This window comes from Saccostrea echinata, unplaced genomic scaffold (assembly GCF_033153115.1).
Source record: "Saccostrea echinata isolate AGI-Se365-2 ecotype Australia unplaced genomic scaffold, CSIRO_AGI_Sech_v1 ptg000017l, whole genome shotgun sequence".
Classification (NCBI taxonomy): Eukaryota; Metazoa; Mollusca; class Bivalvia; order Ostreida; family Ostreidae; genus Saccostrea; species Saccostrea echinata.
The window spans coordinates 3,441,017-3,459,907 of record NW_026889766.1 but is presented as its reverse complement, the minus strand read 5'-3'; the positions used below and the strand labels follow the sequence as shown (position 1 = coordinate 3,459,907).

The window sequence follows — 18,891 nt, the reverse complement described above, 5'->3', positions numbered from 1 at the left end:
ATAGTATAAGTAAGATATGGAAGGAAACTTTGGTTGTCAGCAGATGGTATGAATATCAGGAAAAAGGAGATATAAAAAAAACTTATGATGACATATCAGTCACAAACCCTTTAAGGAAGTGTTGCATGTTACTGTTTTAGCTGTTCAGGATGACTATTTATCTTAATACTACACAGGTACTCTGGTTTTAGAATAGTAACCTTGAACAGTGAAGACATGGTCTGAGAAATTGGACAGAAATTTATTCACTTCGAATGCTATATATATAACATTTTAAGCCATAAAGCTGCCATCCCATAATAAACCTTAAAGCTAATAAGAATACCAGATGCAGGTAGAGAACTTTGTATTTAAAAAACAGATTCACTTAAAGATAAATGACACCATTTGAAAAATATTGAAGTTATAGTAGGTACATTTACATAACAATCCCTTTCTGAGCTTTAGCATTTTGTTCGTTTTACACATGCATACAAATAAATATAGCGACATCAAGGTGGTCCAGTTTTGGAATATTAGCCTCCAACAGTGTAAATATCCAGGAAAATACCAAGAAACTTGGTGACATTTTCTCTTAAGCCTTTGGAATGATGTCAGGTACGTATTCAAAAACGAATGTGTCTTATACAGTATATAAAGCCTCTTGTAATCTGTACCAATAGTCAAATACAAATAGAAAAGCTTGATATTCAACATAGAGTATGATTTCAAGGGAGATGATTACAGTTCATGAAATATCTACGTGATCCAGTTTTGAAATATTCACCTTGGACATTGTGAATATACAGAAAAGGATGATGAAAATTGGATTTAAGGTTCTTTAGTAAGATAAGGAAAGGAAACCTTGGTATTCAGCAGATGGTGTGAATTTGAGGAAATATAATTTTAAACAAAACTTTTGATGATACATCAGTCATAAACCCTTTTAGGCACTGTTGCATGTTAATGTGAATTCAGACTGTGTTTTTGCTGTGCAGGATTACTATTTATCTTAATACCACACAGGTACTCTGGTTTTAGAATAGTAACCTTGAACAGTATCATTATTAACGAATTGTCTGAGAAAAATGACAAAGAAGGAAGAGAACTTTGCAATCAAAACTGAGCTTGAATCAAGTATAAATGACAGTATTCCAAAAATATTAAAGTTATAGTAGATACATATGCCTCACATACGTTTCTGAGCTGTAGTATTTTGTTCGTTTTACAAATTAATACTAATAAATATAACAAAATCAAGGTGATCCAGGTGTGGAATATTGACCTCCAATAGTATAAAAATCGAGGAAAATGCAATGAAACATATTAGCTCTCTTGAAATCTAGGGCAATAGTAAGATAAGGAAAGGAAACCTTGGTATTCAGCAGATGGTGTGAATTTGAGGAAATATGATTTTAAACAAAACTTTTGATGATATATCAGTCACAAACCCTTTAAGGCACTGTTGCATGTTAATGTGCATTCAGACTTTGTTTTTGCTGTGCAGGATTACTATTTATCTTAATACTACACAGGTATTCTGGTTTTAGAATAGTAACCTTGAACAGTGTCAACATTAACGAATTGTCCTAGAAAAATGACAAAGATTTTTTTAGTCATTTGAAATGGTACAATAACAAGAACAATAGTAAGATCATTCATGCTGTAAAATGGTTGTTGATTTGACAGTTCTAAATTTAATGCATTAATGTATATTTTGTAGGATTCAGATTTTTTTTTGCGTTACCTATGGTAACAGTTAATAAAATTGCTACAATGTGATCCAGTTTTGGAATAGTCATCCTAGACATTGTGAATATACAGAACAGAAGCGGTTGATGGAATTTGGATTTGAGGTTCTTTTGATAACTTTTGCGCTAGTTTTGGAATGATTCACCTTATATTCGCACACATTCTGTGAAAATAATTAATACCATTAAACCTTTCAATAATCTCTTAAACACGCTAACCTCCAAGAGTTTTTCATGTAAACAAACCACAATACTTTTGCATTTTTAACACACAAGGAACTGTAGCTCCTAGGTCGTTCATCCAATTTTTTCTGAAGTTCAGTTCTCCTAATTTACAACTTTGTCTTGCTTCTCCTGCATAGTCCTTATGAGTAAGAGTGCTTTGAACAAGACTTTGCGATCTTTTCTGTTTAAAAAATTGTAGCGTTTACTGTAAAAAAGTTTAGGTTGCTCCCCTTCCTCATATTCCAGAGTTCCAACTCTATTACCAGGGGTATTTTTAATTTTCCTCTTAGCCGACTTAGTCACCTCAAGGTATGTAACTCGTACCTAAATGAAAAAAAAATAAACTAATTAAGTGAATTTTTGTCCCTACCTTAAAAAGGGGTGGGGGTGGGGGGACTAACATGTGAAGTACAAGTGAAAAAAAGAAAAGATATAAAAGATCTTAAAACATTACTATATATCCCTAATAACTCCAACCCCCTCCAGTTTTTTTCTGTTGTCAGAAAAGGTTTCCCTTTTGTTCCCTTGATAAAGTTTTTAGTCTTTCATTGAGTGTTGCTGGTTCTTCACCCCATTCCCCGCAGTCAATCAGGCTAATATCAGGAAATGGTCAACACTATAAGGTTTCACTAGAATCGAAAAATAAAAAAACAGAAAAAAAAAAACAAGAGGCCCATGGGCCATATCGCTCACCTGAGCACATTGGCTAGGAAAAAAAAAGCAAAAATCAGTTCATTATTGAAAAGTTTACGCGGGGGGGGGGGGGGGTTGAATTTTAAACTACCTGATGATGCTTTCATATCAATATAACAAATGGCTTTGCTGTTCTTGAGCAGAAGATTTTTTCCCATACATTCATTTGTAAAAATTTGATCCCCCATTGTGGCCCCACCCTACCCCCGGGGGCCCTCATTTGAACAAATTTCATTCTACACTACCCAAGGATGCCTCATATCAATTTGACTAATCATGGCTTTTCTTTTCTTGAGAAAAAGATTTTTTCCTAAAAATTCCTCTGTAAACTTTGATCACCCATTGTGGCCCCACCCTACCTCCAGGGGTCATGATTTGAACAAACTTGAATCTACACTATCTGAGGATGCTTCCATAGAAATATGACCAATCATGGATTCGCTGATCTTGAGAAGAAGATTTTAAAAGATTTTTCTATAAACTCTTATGAAAAACTTTTTGTGACCCCATCCTATCCCGGGGGGGGGGGGGGGGTCATGATTTGAACTAACTTGAATCTACATTACCTGAGGATGCTTGCATAGAAATATGACTAATCATGCCTTTGCTATTCTTAAGAAGAAGATTTTTAAAGATATTTTCCTATATATTTCTATGTAAAACTTTGATCCCCCATTGTGGCCCCACCCTACCCCCAGGGGACATGATTTGATCAAAATTGAATCTACACTACCTGAGGATGCTTCCATATAAATATGACCAATCATGGCTTTGCTGTTCTTAAGAAGAAGATTTTTAAAGATATTTTCCTATATATTTCTATGTAAAACTTTGATCCCCCATTGTGGCCCCACTCTACCCTCGGGGGTCATGATTTGAACAAACTTGAATCTACACTACCTGAGGATGTTTCCACATAAGTTTCATCTTTCCTGGCCCAGTGGTTCTTGAGAAGAAGATTTTTAAATGATGCCATTAATTTTTCACAAATTCCTAATTATCTCCCCTTGAAAGAGGGCGTGGCCCTTCATTTGAACAAACTTGAATCCCCTTCACCCAAGGATACTTTGTGGCAAGTTTGGTTGAATTTGGCCCAGTGGTTCTTGAGAAGAAGTCAAAAATGTGAAAAGTTTACAGACAGACAGACAGACGGACAGACAGACAGACAGACGAACAGACAGACGGACGCCGGACAGAATGTGATCAGAAAAGCTCACTTGAGCCTTCGGCTCAGGTGAGCTAAAAAAGAGGCCTTAACAGTCACCGGAATATAATGAAATGATCCATATATTAAAACAAAATAAGCTGATAAATAAAGCTATGTTGCCCAAAAGCAAGAAAAATAGGATAATCAGGGATAAGCAAAATATCAATTTTGTACTCAGAAACAAATCTTAAAGTTAATCTATTTATTTGCCTGTACTTTCCCCCATTTGTAACTATTCCTCATGCAGATTAAATAAAACAATAGTTCTAGGGCACTATTAATTAACACATTTCATTCCCCCTTGCATTGGCCTCTCTACTTCTTTAAAGATTATTTATTGTACCATAATGTAGTATTTTTGTCCTATTCTTATTTCTCTATTTTTCTTAAAAGTTTACCCGACCATTAAAAACTATGAAGTACTTTTGAATTAAATTTTATAAAATTTCTTGTATAATTCTGTTATTCAATTGACCTTTTAAGTTACATTATTTACAGAGATTTACTATTATAGGTGAATAGCAAACGGGAATAACTTCTTTCAGTAGAAATTAATAAATTAATATATTGACCAAATGGTACAGAATTTCAAAATCTGATAAAAACACCCCTTCTTATTACAACTTTATATACTCTATTTGCCTCCTATATGTCCGGGAGCAGAGAAAAAGATTTTCAAGGAAATAATACATTTTCACTTTAGATTCTCTATAGGGGCCAAAATTTTCACAATTTTGGAAGAGGCACTCTTGCTCATCATAACCATGCACTTAGTATATTTCCTCAATAAAAATGGGCAGAGAAGAAGATTTTCAAAGAAACAATGCACTCTCATTATATAATAAATACCCCCCCCCCCCTCCAGCAGAACCCCTCACCCTGAGGCCATAAATTTCAAAATTTTGAAAGAAACACTGTTGATCATCATCACCATGCACCTAGTTCATCTGCTTTATATACAGGGGGAGAGGAGAAGATTTTTTAAAAATGTGTGCATTTTCACTATATGATCAATAGAGCTCCCATCCCCTAACACCAGAACCTCTGAGCCAGGGGCCCTGAAAATCACAAATTTGAAAGAGGCGCCCTTCTTCATCATGACTATGTACTTAATACATCGGCTTAATGCCCAAGAGCAGAGGAGAAGATTTGAAAGAATTTATGCATTTTCGCTATATAATTATTAGAGCCCCACACTAACACCATAACCCCTGACCCAGGGGCCATGAACTTCACAATTTCGATAGAGGGTTCAATGCTTATTACAATCATGCCAACAGTATGGCTGCTTGATGTCCAGAAGTAAAGAAGAAGATTTTTAAAGATTGCTTTAAATTTAGTAGTTTTGGCCCCACCCCTCAGGCCCCAGGGGGGCAGGGAACATGAAACTCACAACTTTTGTTCCCCTTCACCCATACATGCTTTATGCCAAAATTGATTGAAATTGGTTGAGAGGTTTCAGAGAAGAAGCTGAACGTGGTTCAAATGTTAACACACAATGCACGATGACGGACGAAAACAGATAGCAATAGTAAACTCAAACTAAAAACTAAACAGTCAAGACTGTAAACTTGATTATAAATATAAGACACTTTCCTAGATTATGAGTCTAAATGCTTTTTTTTTCTTAATGATTATTTTATGAATTTAAATAAAACAGAAACTGTTGTTGTTACTTACTTTTCACTATTTTATGTATTTTTTAGCATTCTTATTTACTACAAAAGAAATTTTCCAATTTGAGGAAAATGTCGCTAATTTTTCCCAATTCAAAAGGAGGGTTGGTGGTTTCAAAAACAAAACAAGAGGCCCATGGGCCTTATAGGTCACCCGAGTATCATGTAACAACTTTCCAATTGAATTTGGTTCGTGTTTTAAACCAGAGGCCATGTAATTCACAATTTTGAAAGAGATGCCATTGCTCATTATAACTATACATTAACATTTAGTTTGATTATTTAATACGCAGTGGCAGAGTAGGGGAACAAATAACAAATGCATTTCCACTAATCAATAATAAGCAGCAATAATCAGTAGTGCCCCCTTTCCACGGACCTGAACCTAGGGCCACAACTTTCACAATTATGGAAAAAGCACCCTTGCTCATCATAAATGTTTGATTAATACCAATGAGCAGATTTCAAAGCATTAAGCATTTTCAGTATATAATCATAAGAACCCCCTCCCCCCGTACTCCTGACCCAGGGGTCTTCAAATTCACAATTCTGGAAGACAGACCCTTGCTCATCATAACTATGTACTTAGATCATCGGATAATATCCATGATCAGAGGAGAAGATTTTCAAAGAATTCATGCATTTTCACTATATAATCATTAGAGCCCCATCCTAACACCAAAACTCCTGACCCAGGAGCCATAAAATTCACAAGTTTGGAAGACAAACTCACCTTAGCTACGTAAGTAGTCATCTGCTTATTACCCAGGAACGAGAAAAGATTTTCAAAGAATTAATGCATTTTTACTTAATAATCATTAGTCTTAGCCCTGCCCTAATTTTTGAAGAGACTTCCTTTCTCATCATACCTACGTAGGTAGTCCATCTTCTTAATACCCAGGAACAAAGGAGAAGATTTTTAAAGACATATTTTCACTATATATTAAACAGAGTCCCATTCTAGCAAAAGAATCCCTGACCCTGTAGCCACGAATTTCACAATTTTTGTAGAGGGCTCAATGCTGATTACAATCATGCCAACAATTTGGCTGTTTGGTGTCCTGGAATAAAGAGGGAGATTTTTTAAAGATTGCATTTATTTTGATGGTTTTAGCTCCATCCCTCAGTCCCCAGGGGGCAGGGGCCATGAAATTCACAATTTTTACTTCATTTCACCCAAAGATGCTATATGCCAAAATTGGTTGAAATTGGCTCAGTGGTTTCAGAGAAGAATCTGAAAATGTTTAAATGTTAACACATGATGGACGACGAGGGACGAAAACAGATAGCAATAGGTCACCTGAGTAAACTCAGGTGACATAAAAAATCACTGTTAACCCTGATACATTCATTAATCCACTGAAGGAACCATAGGTGATAATGATGAATGGCTAATAATAAAAATTTACAAGATGCCCAAGGGCCTTAAAGGTCTCCTGAATACAACAATTTAGAGGATCCATAAACTGATAAATGAAGCTTTGTTACCCCAAAGCAAGAAAAAATAGTACGATTAAGATCAACAAAATAATTGGTCTAGTATCTATCTATCTGTCCACCATTTATCACTATTACAATGCAGACTTTAAATAAAATATCTATTTTTTAACCCCATATCATTACCTCTCACACTGGCCTCGCTTGGCCTTTTAAGAACATTTAAAAATATAAGTTATTTTTGTTTCATTTTTATTCATCTATTATTTCCAAGTCTACCTGATCATCAAAATTATGAAAGTACTTTTTGTATTATATACAATAAATGTTCTTGCATAATTCTCTAATTCTATTAACGTTTCAAATACAATGGGAAATAACTTCACTTAGTAGAATACAAATTAATAGAGCCCTGGCCACTTGATTAAATGGTCCAGATGATCAAAATTCTGGTTTCACTATAGATTTAACACAGCTCTACCCAACACCAGAACCCGTGGCCCAGGGTCATGAAATTTACAAATTTGGAAGAGGTGCCCTCATCATCATAACTATGCAAATAGTTAAAGATTTTCAAAGAATTCATATTTTCACTATATTATCAATAAAGCCCCACCCCCTCTCTTTCTCAGAAAAACAGAACCCTTTGACCACAAGTTTTAAAAATGTTGTAAAAGCATCCTTTCTCATCACTTTTTTATTTGCTTTATAACCAGGAGTAGAAAAAATATTTTGAAAGAAATTATGAATTCTCACTATATAGTCCATAGAGCCCCATCCCCTTTTTCACCTGAACCCCTGATCCTGGGGCCATGAATTTTACAATTTGAAGAGGCATTCTTGTTTATCATAACCATGCACTTCCTTTGTTTAAATAATACCCAGGAGAAGAGAAGAAGAATTTCAAAGAATTGATGCATTTTCACTATATAATCAATATAGCCCAAAACTAGCACCAAAACCACTGATCGAGGCATTCGAGGGGCCATGAAATTCACAATTTTGGAAGAGGCACTCTTGCTCAACCTAACTATGTACTTACTTAGTTTATTTAATACTCAGGAGCAGAGAAGATTTTCAAAGAAATAATGCACTTTCACTATATGACCAATATAGCCAACCTTAGCACCAGAAACCCTGACCCTGGGGCCATGAATTTCACAATTTTGGTAGAGGGCTCAATGCTTATTACAATCACGCCAACAGTTTGACTGCTTGATGTCCAGGAGTAAAGAAGAAGATTTTTAAAAATTGCATTAAGTTTGGTGGTCACCCGAGTGACTCACATGACCTAAAAACTTATAAAAGTTAATTTATTAATACTTACTGACAGTATAATTACACAGTGTGTTAGGCTTTCAAAAGCATTTTAACAGTAAACCCAAATTATCAATATAAGGTCAATAACTTTTTTCTAAATAGTTAAATTATTTTGGTTTATTTACATCATGTTACATGATCAAATCTTAACAGATACTTCAGATCTGTTGTAAACTAATCTTTTCATCTTAAGTCAAAATGTGCAATATCAGCATCTATTGTGGGACTGTTTAGTGTTTAATGTGTTGCCAGGAATCAAGAGTAAAAAGACATTGAAATGACAGATAACTGACAAATTTTAATAAACAAGAGATGTTTCTGAGGGTGCACAATCCTTTAATATAGGTAGTAGAGAAATGGCCTTGACCTTTTGAACTCAAAATCAATAGGGTTATCTGCTATTTGAGATACATCAACTTATCAAGTATGAAAGAGTTCCGGAATTATAGATTGCACAAAGCTTGTGGACGGACCGACCACAACACAGTGTTCCAACCACTATTGAAATAACGTTAACTATTGAAATAATTATTTCAATAGTGCTTGAAAGTGCATTTCAAAATCAAAAACCTGTTGCAAGCACTATTGAAATAAGGTTCCAGTACGATTCACATGTGTAACCACGACTGAAATAACAACCTGTGTTGTTATAACGCTTATACTTGGTTATTTTAATGTATTGATGAGTAGAAACGTTGGATTTACTTTGAACAAGGAATTATTTAATATGGAATAATTATTTGACATGGAATTTAATTATTTTTATTTTTTGCTACAATTGCAATGTTAGTGATAATTTTTTTTTCATAAAAAAATGACTTTTTGTTGTTGTTGAAACTGTATAAATGGTAATATTTTCTTCTTTATCAAGAAATTGCAGTACAACACTCAAACTAAATCTCTTTAGTAAAAAGTTTCCGTATACCTAGGTAATCAAAAATTACTAGAGGATGTGAAAGAGATGCTCATGAGTATGACAGTTTGAAAACTCGAGATGTGCAAACTTAGATCTTACGACGACCATTTGAGGGGGGGGGGGGGTATGCTTGCAGATTTTGGAAATAGGAAGAAAACATATATATCTGACCTTGATTGTTTAGTATTTAATCCCCATCCTATCCCCTTTGGTCATTTTGATCCAATGTGTGCGTGTGTGGGGGGGGGGGGGGTATTAACATGCATTTGACAATGTGCAGCACAGTATATGCTACACAAATAGTGTTTTTCTCAGTTAAGCACTAAACTTTTTAAACAGTTTAAAGACGAAACCGACTTTCCACAAGTTTTAGGGATGTGTTGCGGGTGCAGATGCAGATCCAGGATTTTTTTCCAAGGGGGCGGGGGGGGGGGGGGGTGTCCATCACAGTAAAAAAAAATCCAATCCAGAAATTACTTTGAAACTTGTAAACAACATTATATTGTAGCAATCAAAAGTGAGGAATACATTCTGATCATCTTTTTTGAAGATTATATCAAAATCCTCAGTCATCCGTCATTTATATCTATGGAATTGACACCATGGTAACGTCTTCAATTTTTCTCTGCATGCGTACCTTAGCGGAGGAACTGAAGCAATATTTTTGTGTTGGGGCAAACTAAAATTATTTCTCCATAAAAGTAGATTATTTAAGTTCATAAACCGGTAATTTCCTGAAACCTAATACATTCAAGACTTAAATAAAATTTGCATGTGTCTTTCATTCTACTTTTGTCAATTTCCCCATTTTACCAAAAAACTCGAACAGACACGATATGCCCCGATCATTTTATTGCAGAGCCAAAAGTTATTGTATTCTCTATTTATATTTAAGCTTGAAACAAATTACCCAAGTCTTTTCAACAGTGAAGCCAAGTGTCCCCTGCAAGCTCAAAGACGAATCCAGGTAAACAAAAAGCTGCCCGATATGTTGCATCCAAAGATCTTGATCTCTGAAAGAACATTCAGGTTCTTCTTGTTCTTGGGTGCTGGAAGATCTTTGTTTCTTCCTTGGAGGGGAAGAATCTAGCTCATCTTCTTGCAGGTTTTTTTTTACCTGAATATAAATTAATTATCAGATAAACACACACAAATATGGGTATATATAAACATATATGGGCTAAAAATACAGTCAATTCTCGATAAACCACCAAATTTTGTTATTGATAAATCATGGCAGTATAACGAATTTGGCGATGAATTGAATTTTGCCATTTCTTTGATGTCCATTGTATGGCCAAGACGTGTGTACAAAGTAACAATTAACAGCTAAACTACCAATCTCTATAGCAGTTCAAATTAATATAACAGACTACACTGATTACTGACTACATTCTGGGCCCTAAATATTATGGTCGCGTAAGGCAGGGGTCGCTTAATGCAGTCTGTTCATATAGAAAATTACGTTGGGTGGGTCTAACTATGATCGCATAAGACAGTCGCTTAATGTATTCAATGTATAACGACCATGTTTTGTACCTAATAAATAAATGGTCCAATATTTTTAATCATGGTAGCATTTTGAAGGTGTTATTAATATTAAGGGTACATACCACAAACAAAGATTTTGATGCATTGATTGATATATATTTTTTGACTGACTTTGAATGGAAATGACATAAATAACAAATCCTTAAAAAATAAACAAATCGTAAGTTTTGTTTGGTGCTTAGATAGGCGACTTTGTATCGTTCTCTATGTATTTCAATACAAAATTTTGCACATATTTTTGACATTGTGAGAAAAAAAAATTTGCAAAATTTTCCCCCTTTACTTGGGATATATCATTCAGGTTACCTATCTGAATATTATTCTATGAAAAATATTGCTGATTATTGAAAAAAAAAGTTTGTTTGTATTATTTATCCTTAAATAAAAATACTCCACCATAGGAATTTACAAAAAATTGATTATTATGAAATAAAGAACTATATGCGGTATATGCATATTTTTGCCCCCCAAAAAGTCATATTTTGAAAATTTCTTGAAATGTACTGAATTGTGTATATTATGTGAGAAATCTAAATCAACAAAAATATTATACTTTCAAAGTAGGTTCTTGGCATTTTTTGTTTCTATGACCTCACAAATTATTCGGATTTTGTGTTATTTTTCAGAAAGAGTAAAAAATGGACAAAATTTATTCAATTTTTACTATAAAATTTATAGAGCGCAGGCCTGCTCCAGAACAATATTGACATATTTCATTGATATTATCATTCTACACATTATATCAAAATATTGAGTTGGAGTAGAACTGCGCTCGGTGACTTTTACTCAAAATATCGACGTAATATACACCTTTTTCTGTATAAATCATGGAAATTTTGAATTTACGTCATTTTCCTGACGTCATATCTAACATATGGCGTCATGGCTTATGAAAATATTCAGTGCTTTGAAGTCTGCAGATATCCCCCTGTTTTAGAACATAATTAGATATTTCTCCGTCAAAGTTTGGTTTTGGGGGGCAAATATTGGTCATTACCGAATATAGTCCTTTCACCTTGAATTTTACATTGAAGTCTATGGGCAGCGCAGGTTTTAATAAGATATTGTAAAAAGTAATTTGAATTTCATACAGATCTCTTGGTGAAAATATGCATAAACTCTCTCTATTAAAATATGAAATAAAATAAATTATTTACCACAGATATTTTGACATAATTAAAATTTTCTTTTTTCGTCAAGGGCAAATAACTCTTCAAAAACTTTAAGGTGCAAAATGACCAGCTGTTAACAGTTACATGAATTTTGTTCATTTCCCTTTCATCGTTATCTAGTAATGCATTTTTAACTAGTTTTATATGATTGAAAATTGTTCAGAATCCATTCATTATACATTGAATACCTTAATACAGACGGTAACTATGGCAGTCTAGACTGTATACAAATATATAAACCTTAGCTTAAAACTTTGAATTCTTTGTGGGGCAAAAGAATGTCCAGGAGCCACATTCTAAACAATTGAGAATCAACAATATGTCAAGATGCTTGCATATAAGTAATACCATATAACACTGCAGTTTTCGAGAATAATTTTACATTTATTCACTGTAAAATTGGACCCGTCCCCCCTCCCTCCCTCTAATGTGGTCCAAACCTATCTCCAAAGATCATGATTTTGACAAACTTGAATCTACAATCTGAGGATGCTTTCACAAAAGTTGCAGCTTTTCTAGGCAGATGGTCTTTTTTAGAAGATTTTTAAGGATTCCTATATATAATAATTCCACCCCCATCTGTGGCCCCATCCTACCCCGGGGATCATGATTTGTACAATCTTAAAACTACACTACCTGAGAATGCTTTCACACGTTACAGCTTTTTCTAGGCAAATGGGGTTTTTAGAACAAGTTTTTCAATATATATTTCTTTGTAAAAATTTGACCACCCATTGTGGCCCAATCCTACCCCAGAACATAATGATAATTTGAACAAACTTAAATCTTCACTGCCTAGGGATGTTTCCCCGTAAATTTCAGCTTTTCTGGCCAAATGTTTTTAAAAAAGATTTTTTGTCAAATACCAACAAATTTTCAATAATTCTTAATTAACTCCCCTTAAATAGTACCCAAAATATTTAAATATAGCCCTAAAAATTTCAGAAGTAGGTCATGGTGACCTACTTTTCAGTTGACATTTTTCAACTCACAAAGTTTTATGATGATACGCCGTAAAATGTCCAAATTATGCCTCTAAAATGCTTTGAAATTGAATTCCTGTGACCTACTTTTTAATAAATATGTTTTATGGCGCCAAGATGCATCATCTTACAAGATTTAATGATTCCTAAATCTCTCAGTATTCAAATTAATGACCACTGATGACCTTAATTGTTTTGAAAAAGATTAGCCATAAAATTCAAAAATTAGGTCAAGCTGACTTACTTTTCAGTTGACGTACTCTGAGGACCCAAGATACATCAACTGACAAAGTTTGATGATCATCGGCCTTAAATTGTTCAAAATATGCCTCCAAATCATTTTGAAAAAGAATGGTCGCAAAATTTAAAAAGTAGGTCATCGTAATCTACTTTTGAGTCAACATGATACAAGGTCCTTAGATGCATCATCTGATTTGATGATCCTAGTCCTTAAAGTAAGCAAAAGATCAACATTTTAATAAAATGTAACTTTCGGTCAACTTTGAAGTGACCATGAGAACACGCCCTTTGCCCCAGGTGCTTCCCCATGCTAAATTTAATCTACAACATATTTCATCCTTTTGTGTAAGTTTGGTGATAATCTGCCCAGTGGTTCTTGAGAAGATGATTTTTTAGCAACCAGTACTTTTGGTTTAATTAACTTTATTATCTCCCCTTGTTTAAGGGTCACAACCCTAGTTTTAGTATAAATGGGAGCCATTGGGCCAAGGATGCCCTGTGACAAATTTGACAATAATTGGCCAAGGGGTTCTTGAGTTATGGCCCATATTCTAAAAAGTTTACGCACACCACACAAATGGCCATAGCATTAGCTCTTTGAGCCTTTGGCTCTGAAGAGTTAAAAAAGGTAACTGAATTACAATGAATAAAAACAAATTGAATTTAATTATAACTTAGGAATTAAACAATATTTTTAATGATGCTTTGTGGTAAAAATGCATTCAACAGGAAACAATCTAATCAATGACATGAATAACTGAATTAGCCGTAATTCATGCACAGGTAACATCATTACATTAGTTCAAATATACATATTTTAAAATTTTGATTTTAATGAGCTTTCTCCTGGAATGAAATAAGAAAAAAAAATTTCCAAATCTCAGATGTCGACTTTATAGGCTTGAAGTTTATAGAACACATTTTGTCTCCTGTTCGGACAAAAAAGCAAGTTACACATGAAATGCTGGATGGAAAACTTTGAAAACTTAGAAAGATTTCGATATAGAGAAAGAACATTTTTTTAATAACTCCTTAGATGTTATAATAAAAACAGATGGATTGCTGAAATAAGACGAGTTATTGTCTATTGAAGTCATGTATGTGGAGACTTTTTAGATTTGCTACGAAATTTAAATCTTGGACGTGGAATTCTAACTCCAATATCCCGACACCTCGGATACCTCGACGTTTTCCGATAGTCCCGCCGATGTCAAGATAACAAGGTTTACTTGTATTAATCAATAGTCATCCTTTCAAGTACTGTAAACCATGAGAAATATCCGAGAGTATCGCGAACTACTTTAAATCGTGAAAATTAATTGTCGCAAACCATTTACTTTGCTTTGTATTTGTAAAGAATAATTCCTCAGATGCAAAAAATAAACGCAGATTTAGTCAAACTGTCGAATGGCGAATAAAAGATGATGCAAAAAATAGTTGGTTTACAGTAACATATCACAAATACTACGATCCTGGGGCCCATTTTACAAAAGCTTACGACTAAGACCAAATTTTTTTCTGCTCGTAACTTTCTAGATTACACTAAATTGAAAATGGATTTAATCTTTTTAAAAGGAATCAGTAACAAGAAAGATATTTTAGGGTAGCAATTTTAAACAGAATCATTAATTTTGCAAAATTTTACATTTCATTGAAGTTTTTGGTCTTAGTTGTAAGTTCTTTTGTAAAATGGGCCTCTTTTTTCAAATTACACAGCTTGTTTAATACTTCTCAGTGTAAAAGTTTATTTCGTTATAATTTTTGAAAATTGAGTGCAAACCAACAAACCCAAAATTTCTCACCTGCAGCTAAAGATATACAAGCTATAACTTGCGTCAGTTAAAAATAAAGTTCGAAATTTATTCAATATTTTGTTTACCAAATAAAGTTACGAAAATACTCTAAATTACACAATTGAAAATGAACGTGTTATAAAGATCTCAAATTATAATCATTTATCTTCCTACTAGGAAAGTAATGCCTCTATTTAAATTCATGCGTCATGTGACACCGTCGCTACTTTTAGATTGATAAACGAAAACGAGGTAGGTCGTTCGGTATACAAATAACTTTTGACATTGATGGCACACATCTTATGCTTAAAGATACTTATCTTTTAAAACAATCATCTACTCTGTAATGACAGATATTAACCTTTTATCCATAATCGTAGTCAAAATGCAACGTACCTCATCGTCTATGATTTCCCGCGGACATGCGTGTCTATATATTGTTTACTCACTTCCTTCATCAATATTCATGAAAAGGCTGAATTTTTAATTGCAGGTCTTGCTTAATTGTTATGTAATTACAACGACTTATTTAGTAAAGCTTTGCGGAAAGTAATTATTTTTTATTACACATCATGTTTCTCAAAGCATTTAATTATTTTGTTTCACATAAAAAAATCGTGTTTATATAGCATGTATGTCTTTAAAAGTTGAAGATAATCTAAGAATGTACTTTTAACTTACACACACATTTTTATGTGCATATCATATCAATCATACCTCACAAATGAAAACCACTTTCCTCTCCGATTTTTGTTTTTGTCTCACTTGGGAATACACGGTTATGTCAGCTTTAGAGGACATAGTTCTCCCTCGGATCATAGCTTTTTCAGTACTTATAAAAGAGTGGTTCCTGCAAATTAAAGACAGAGTTTAAGTCATAACACATCAAGTAAGGCCTTATTTTTTTTTAAGTTGGTTTACGGATCCGCCGAACCGATTTTTTGCAACATTAGAAAAAAAAATAAAATGGAATTTCTCTTCTATTTACGTTCCCGCCGAAGACAATTTCTCGTTACCCCAAAAAATAAATGAATGAAAATCGGGATCGATATACCCAATTCCTAAACACAGCAATCGGCAATCCTCGGCTGACTCCGCTACGCTCCATTCAAACTTCGGATGTGATTGGAGGACGAATACACATCAGGTCGATACATTTCTCCGCCGGAAACTGCCTTGTCACTCATTTCATATTTCGCTCTGCATAGAGTTCTTCCAAAAGGTTTCTTAATTTGTCTAATCCTTCATTGTAAATAGGTTTTGATCACAACTTAATGTTAGTAGGCTTTGAAAGCAAGAACAAAGTGTTGGGCGTGCCACAAAATAACTCAGATTTCAAATGTGTGACATTTGAAAGAAATTCAAATAAAATCACATGACTGAAGCAAGATGGTAGAAAACCTTTGACGTCTGAGGTTAGTGTGCGAGGTACGAGCCATCCGAGGAATTCCAAGTGTAAACACAGCAGTCACAGAAACGCTTTTTACTGCATCGCAAGTATGATAATTTAAATGCGCATTTTTAACATTGATCATTAGTAAATAACCACCACATGGTTGAACGACATGGAGGGTTCGGATAACAACATTTATTTTAACGTTCAGCCAGCCTTCACAATCTTTTTCAGCCAATAAATTAAAACACGGGTAATCTATTGGGGACATATAACAGAACGTAACGAAAATCATGCTGTAACCTTAAATATATATATATATATATATATATATATATATATATATATATATATATATATATATATATATATATATATATATATATATATATATATATGCATCAACTTTGAAGACATCAGAAAGTACTTTGTTTTTTTTCCCTCCGAACGGATTTTAAAATTAAAAAAAAAAAAAAAAAAAAAAAAAAAATGGGCCTAAGATTAAAAGTATTCACTGCTATTCTAATTTTCACAAATACGCTAAAAAAAAACAATAGGCCCATAGCCCTTACATAAAAAATCAATACAAACTTATGTTTTATAAGCCACTTGTAAGCAATAAGGTCATAAATTAGGCCACTTATAAGCAATAAGATCATAAATTAGGACACAACCCATCCTTACATGCTAATAGTAATAAATGGGAATTATGTCTAAATATAGTGAGTATTTAACATCTACACATCTGTTATGTACTCAACTTCATTGAATCTTTTACATGATTAAGATGGGATACCTAGCTTCTTTATTGCTGATTCAATGTCTAACTTTTCTATCTACCTTCTGAATGCCTGACTTTTCTAGAGTTTTGCCTTATATACCCTTAGGATAGTCCATCCTATGGGTTGTCGGGTGATTCCACTATTTGAAGTCTTCAATGCGGTTTACTTGATGCCCCTTAACCATTACACCTATATATTCCTATGTTAACCTTGACCCACTGTTGTGGCCCTGTCCTACCCTCCAGGGGTCATAATTGGAACAAACTTGAATCTACACTACCTGAGGATACTTCTATAACTAGAAAACTGACCAGTCAGCAAGGGCCCCGCTGAGGGTAGAATTACATGTACAAGGGTGCATAATTCTCATATTCTATTGACTTTTCAAATACATTGTTTACAGTGATTAATTATCAAAGGTGAATGGCAAAGGGGAATATCTTTGCTCAGCAGAATACAAGTTAATAGAGCCCTGGCTAGGACCAGAACACTTGACTAAATGGTCCAGGTGTTCAAAATTCTGGTAAAAATACCTTTGCATATTAAAACTTTTACTCTGTATGCCTCGAATATGCCCAGAAGCATAGAAGATTTTCAAATAAATGCATTTTCACTATATTATTACACAAATAAAGCCCCATCCTTACACCAGAACATCTGACCCAGGGGCCATGAACTCACAATTCTGGAAGAAGAACCCTTGCTCATCATAACTATACACTTGTTTCTTTGCTTTATAACCAGTAGTAGAAATTTTTTTTTTAAAGAAATTATGCATTTTCACTATATAATCAACAGTCACCCCCCCCCCCTTTACCAGAACCCCTGACCCAGGGGCCATGAATTTCACAATTTTGGAAGAGGCATTCTTCCTTATCAAAACCATGCATTTCCTTTGTTTGAATAATACCCAGGAGCAGAGAAGAAGATTTTGAAAGAATTTAGGCATTTTCCCTATATAATCAATAGAGCCCCGCCATAACACCAGAACCCTTGACCCACGGGCCATGGAATTCACAATTTTGGAAGAGGCAACCATCCTCATCATAATTATGTACTTAGTTTATTTAATACCCAGGAACAGAGAAGAAGATTTTCAAAGAATTAATGCATTTTCCCTATATAATCAATAGAGACCCGCCTGTCCACCAGAACCCTTTACCTGGGGCCATGAAATTCACAATTTTGGAAGAGGCACTCTTGCTCTTCATAATTATGTTCCCAGTTACTTTATTTAATATCCAGGAGCAGAGAAAATTATCAACGAATAAATGCAATTTTACTATATAATCAATAGAGCCCCACCCTAACACCAGAATCCCTGACCCTGGGGCCATGAAATTTATAATTTTGGAAGAGGCACTCTTGCTCCTCATACCTATGTACATAGTTACTTAATTTAATACCCAGGAGCAGAGAAGATTTTCAATGAATTAATGCATTTTCACTATATGATCAATAGAGCCCCGCCCTAACACGAGAACCCCTGACCCAGGGGCCATGAAATTCACAATTTTAGAAGAGGCACTCTTGCTCTTCATAACTATGTACTTAGTTAGAAGAGAATAAGATTTTCAAAGAATTGATGCATTTTCACTAGTATATAATCAATAGAGCCCCACCCTAGCAACAGAACCCTTGACTCTGGGGCCATAAAATTCATAATTTTGGAAGAGACAGTCTTGCTCATCATAATTATGTACTTAGTTACTTTATTTAATACCCAAGAGCAGAGAAGAAGATTTTCAAAGGAATAATGCACTTTCACTATAT

General features: G+C 34.1%; 1 protein-coding gene across 1 annotated transcript in view; it reads right to left on the bottom strand.

Annotated features, from left to right (window-relative positions):
• Positions 1-331: 331 nt before the first annotated feature.
• The window catches only part of LOC133189146 (uncharacterized), a 47,054-nt gene continuing 28,494 nt past the window's right edge, over positions 332-18,891 (bottom strand). Inside the window, exons 3-5 of the mRNA XM_061324552.1 lie at positions 15,661-15,793; positions 10,115-10,321; positions 332-2,279 (exon numbers count right to left, since the gene is read on the bottom strand). Of these exons, the coding sequence (XP_061180536.1) occupies positions 2,058-2,279; positions 10,115-10,321; positions 15,661-15,793 (562 nt within the window). The 3' untranslated portion in view covers positions 332-2,057. The remainder of the gene's footprint in view (positions 2,280-10,114; positions 10,322-15,660; positions 15,794-18,891) is intronic.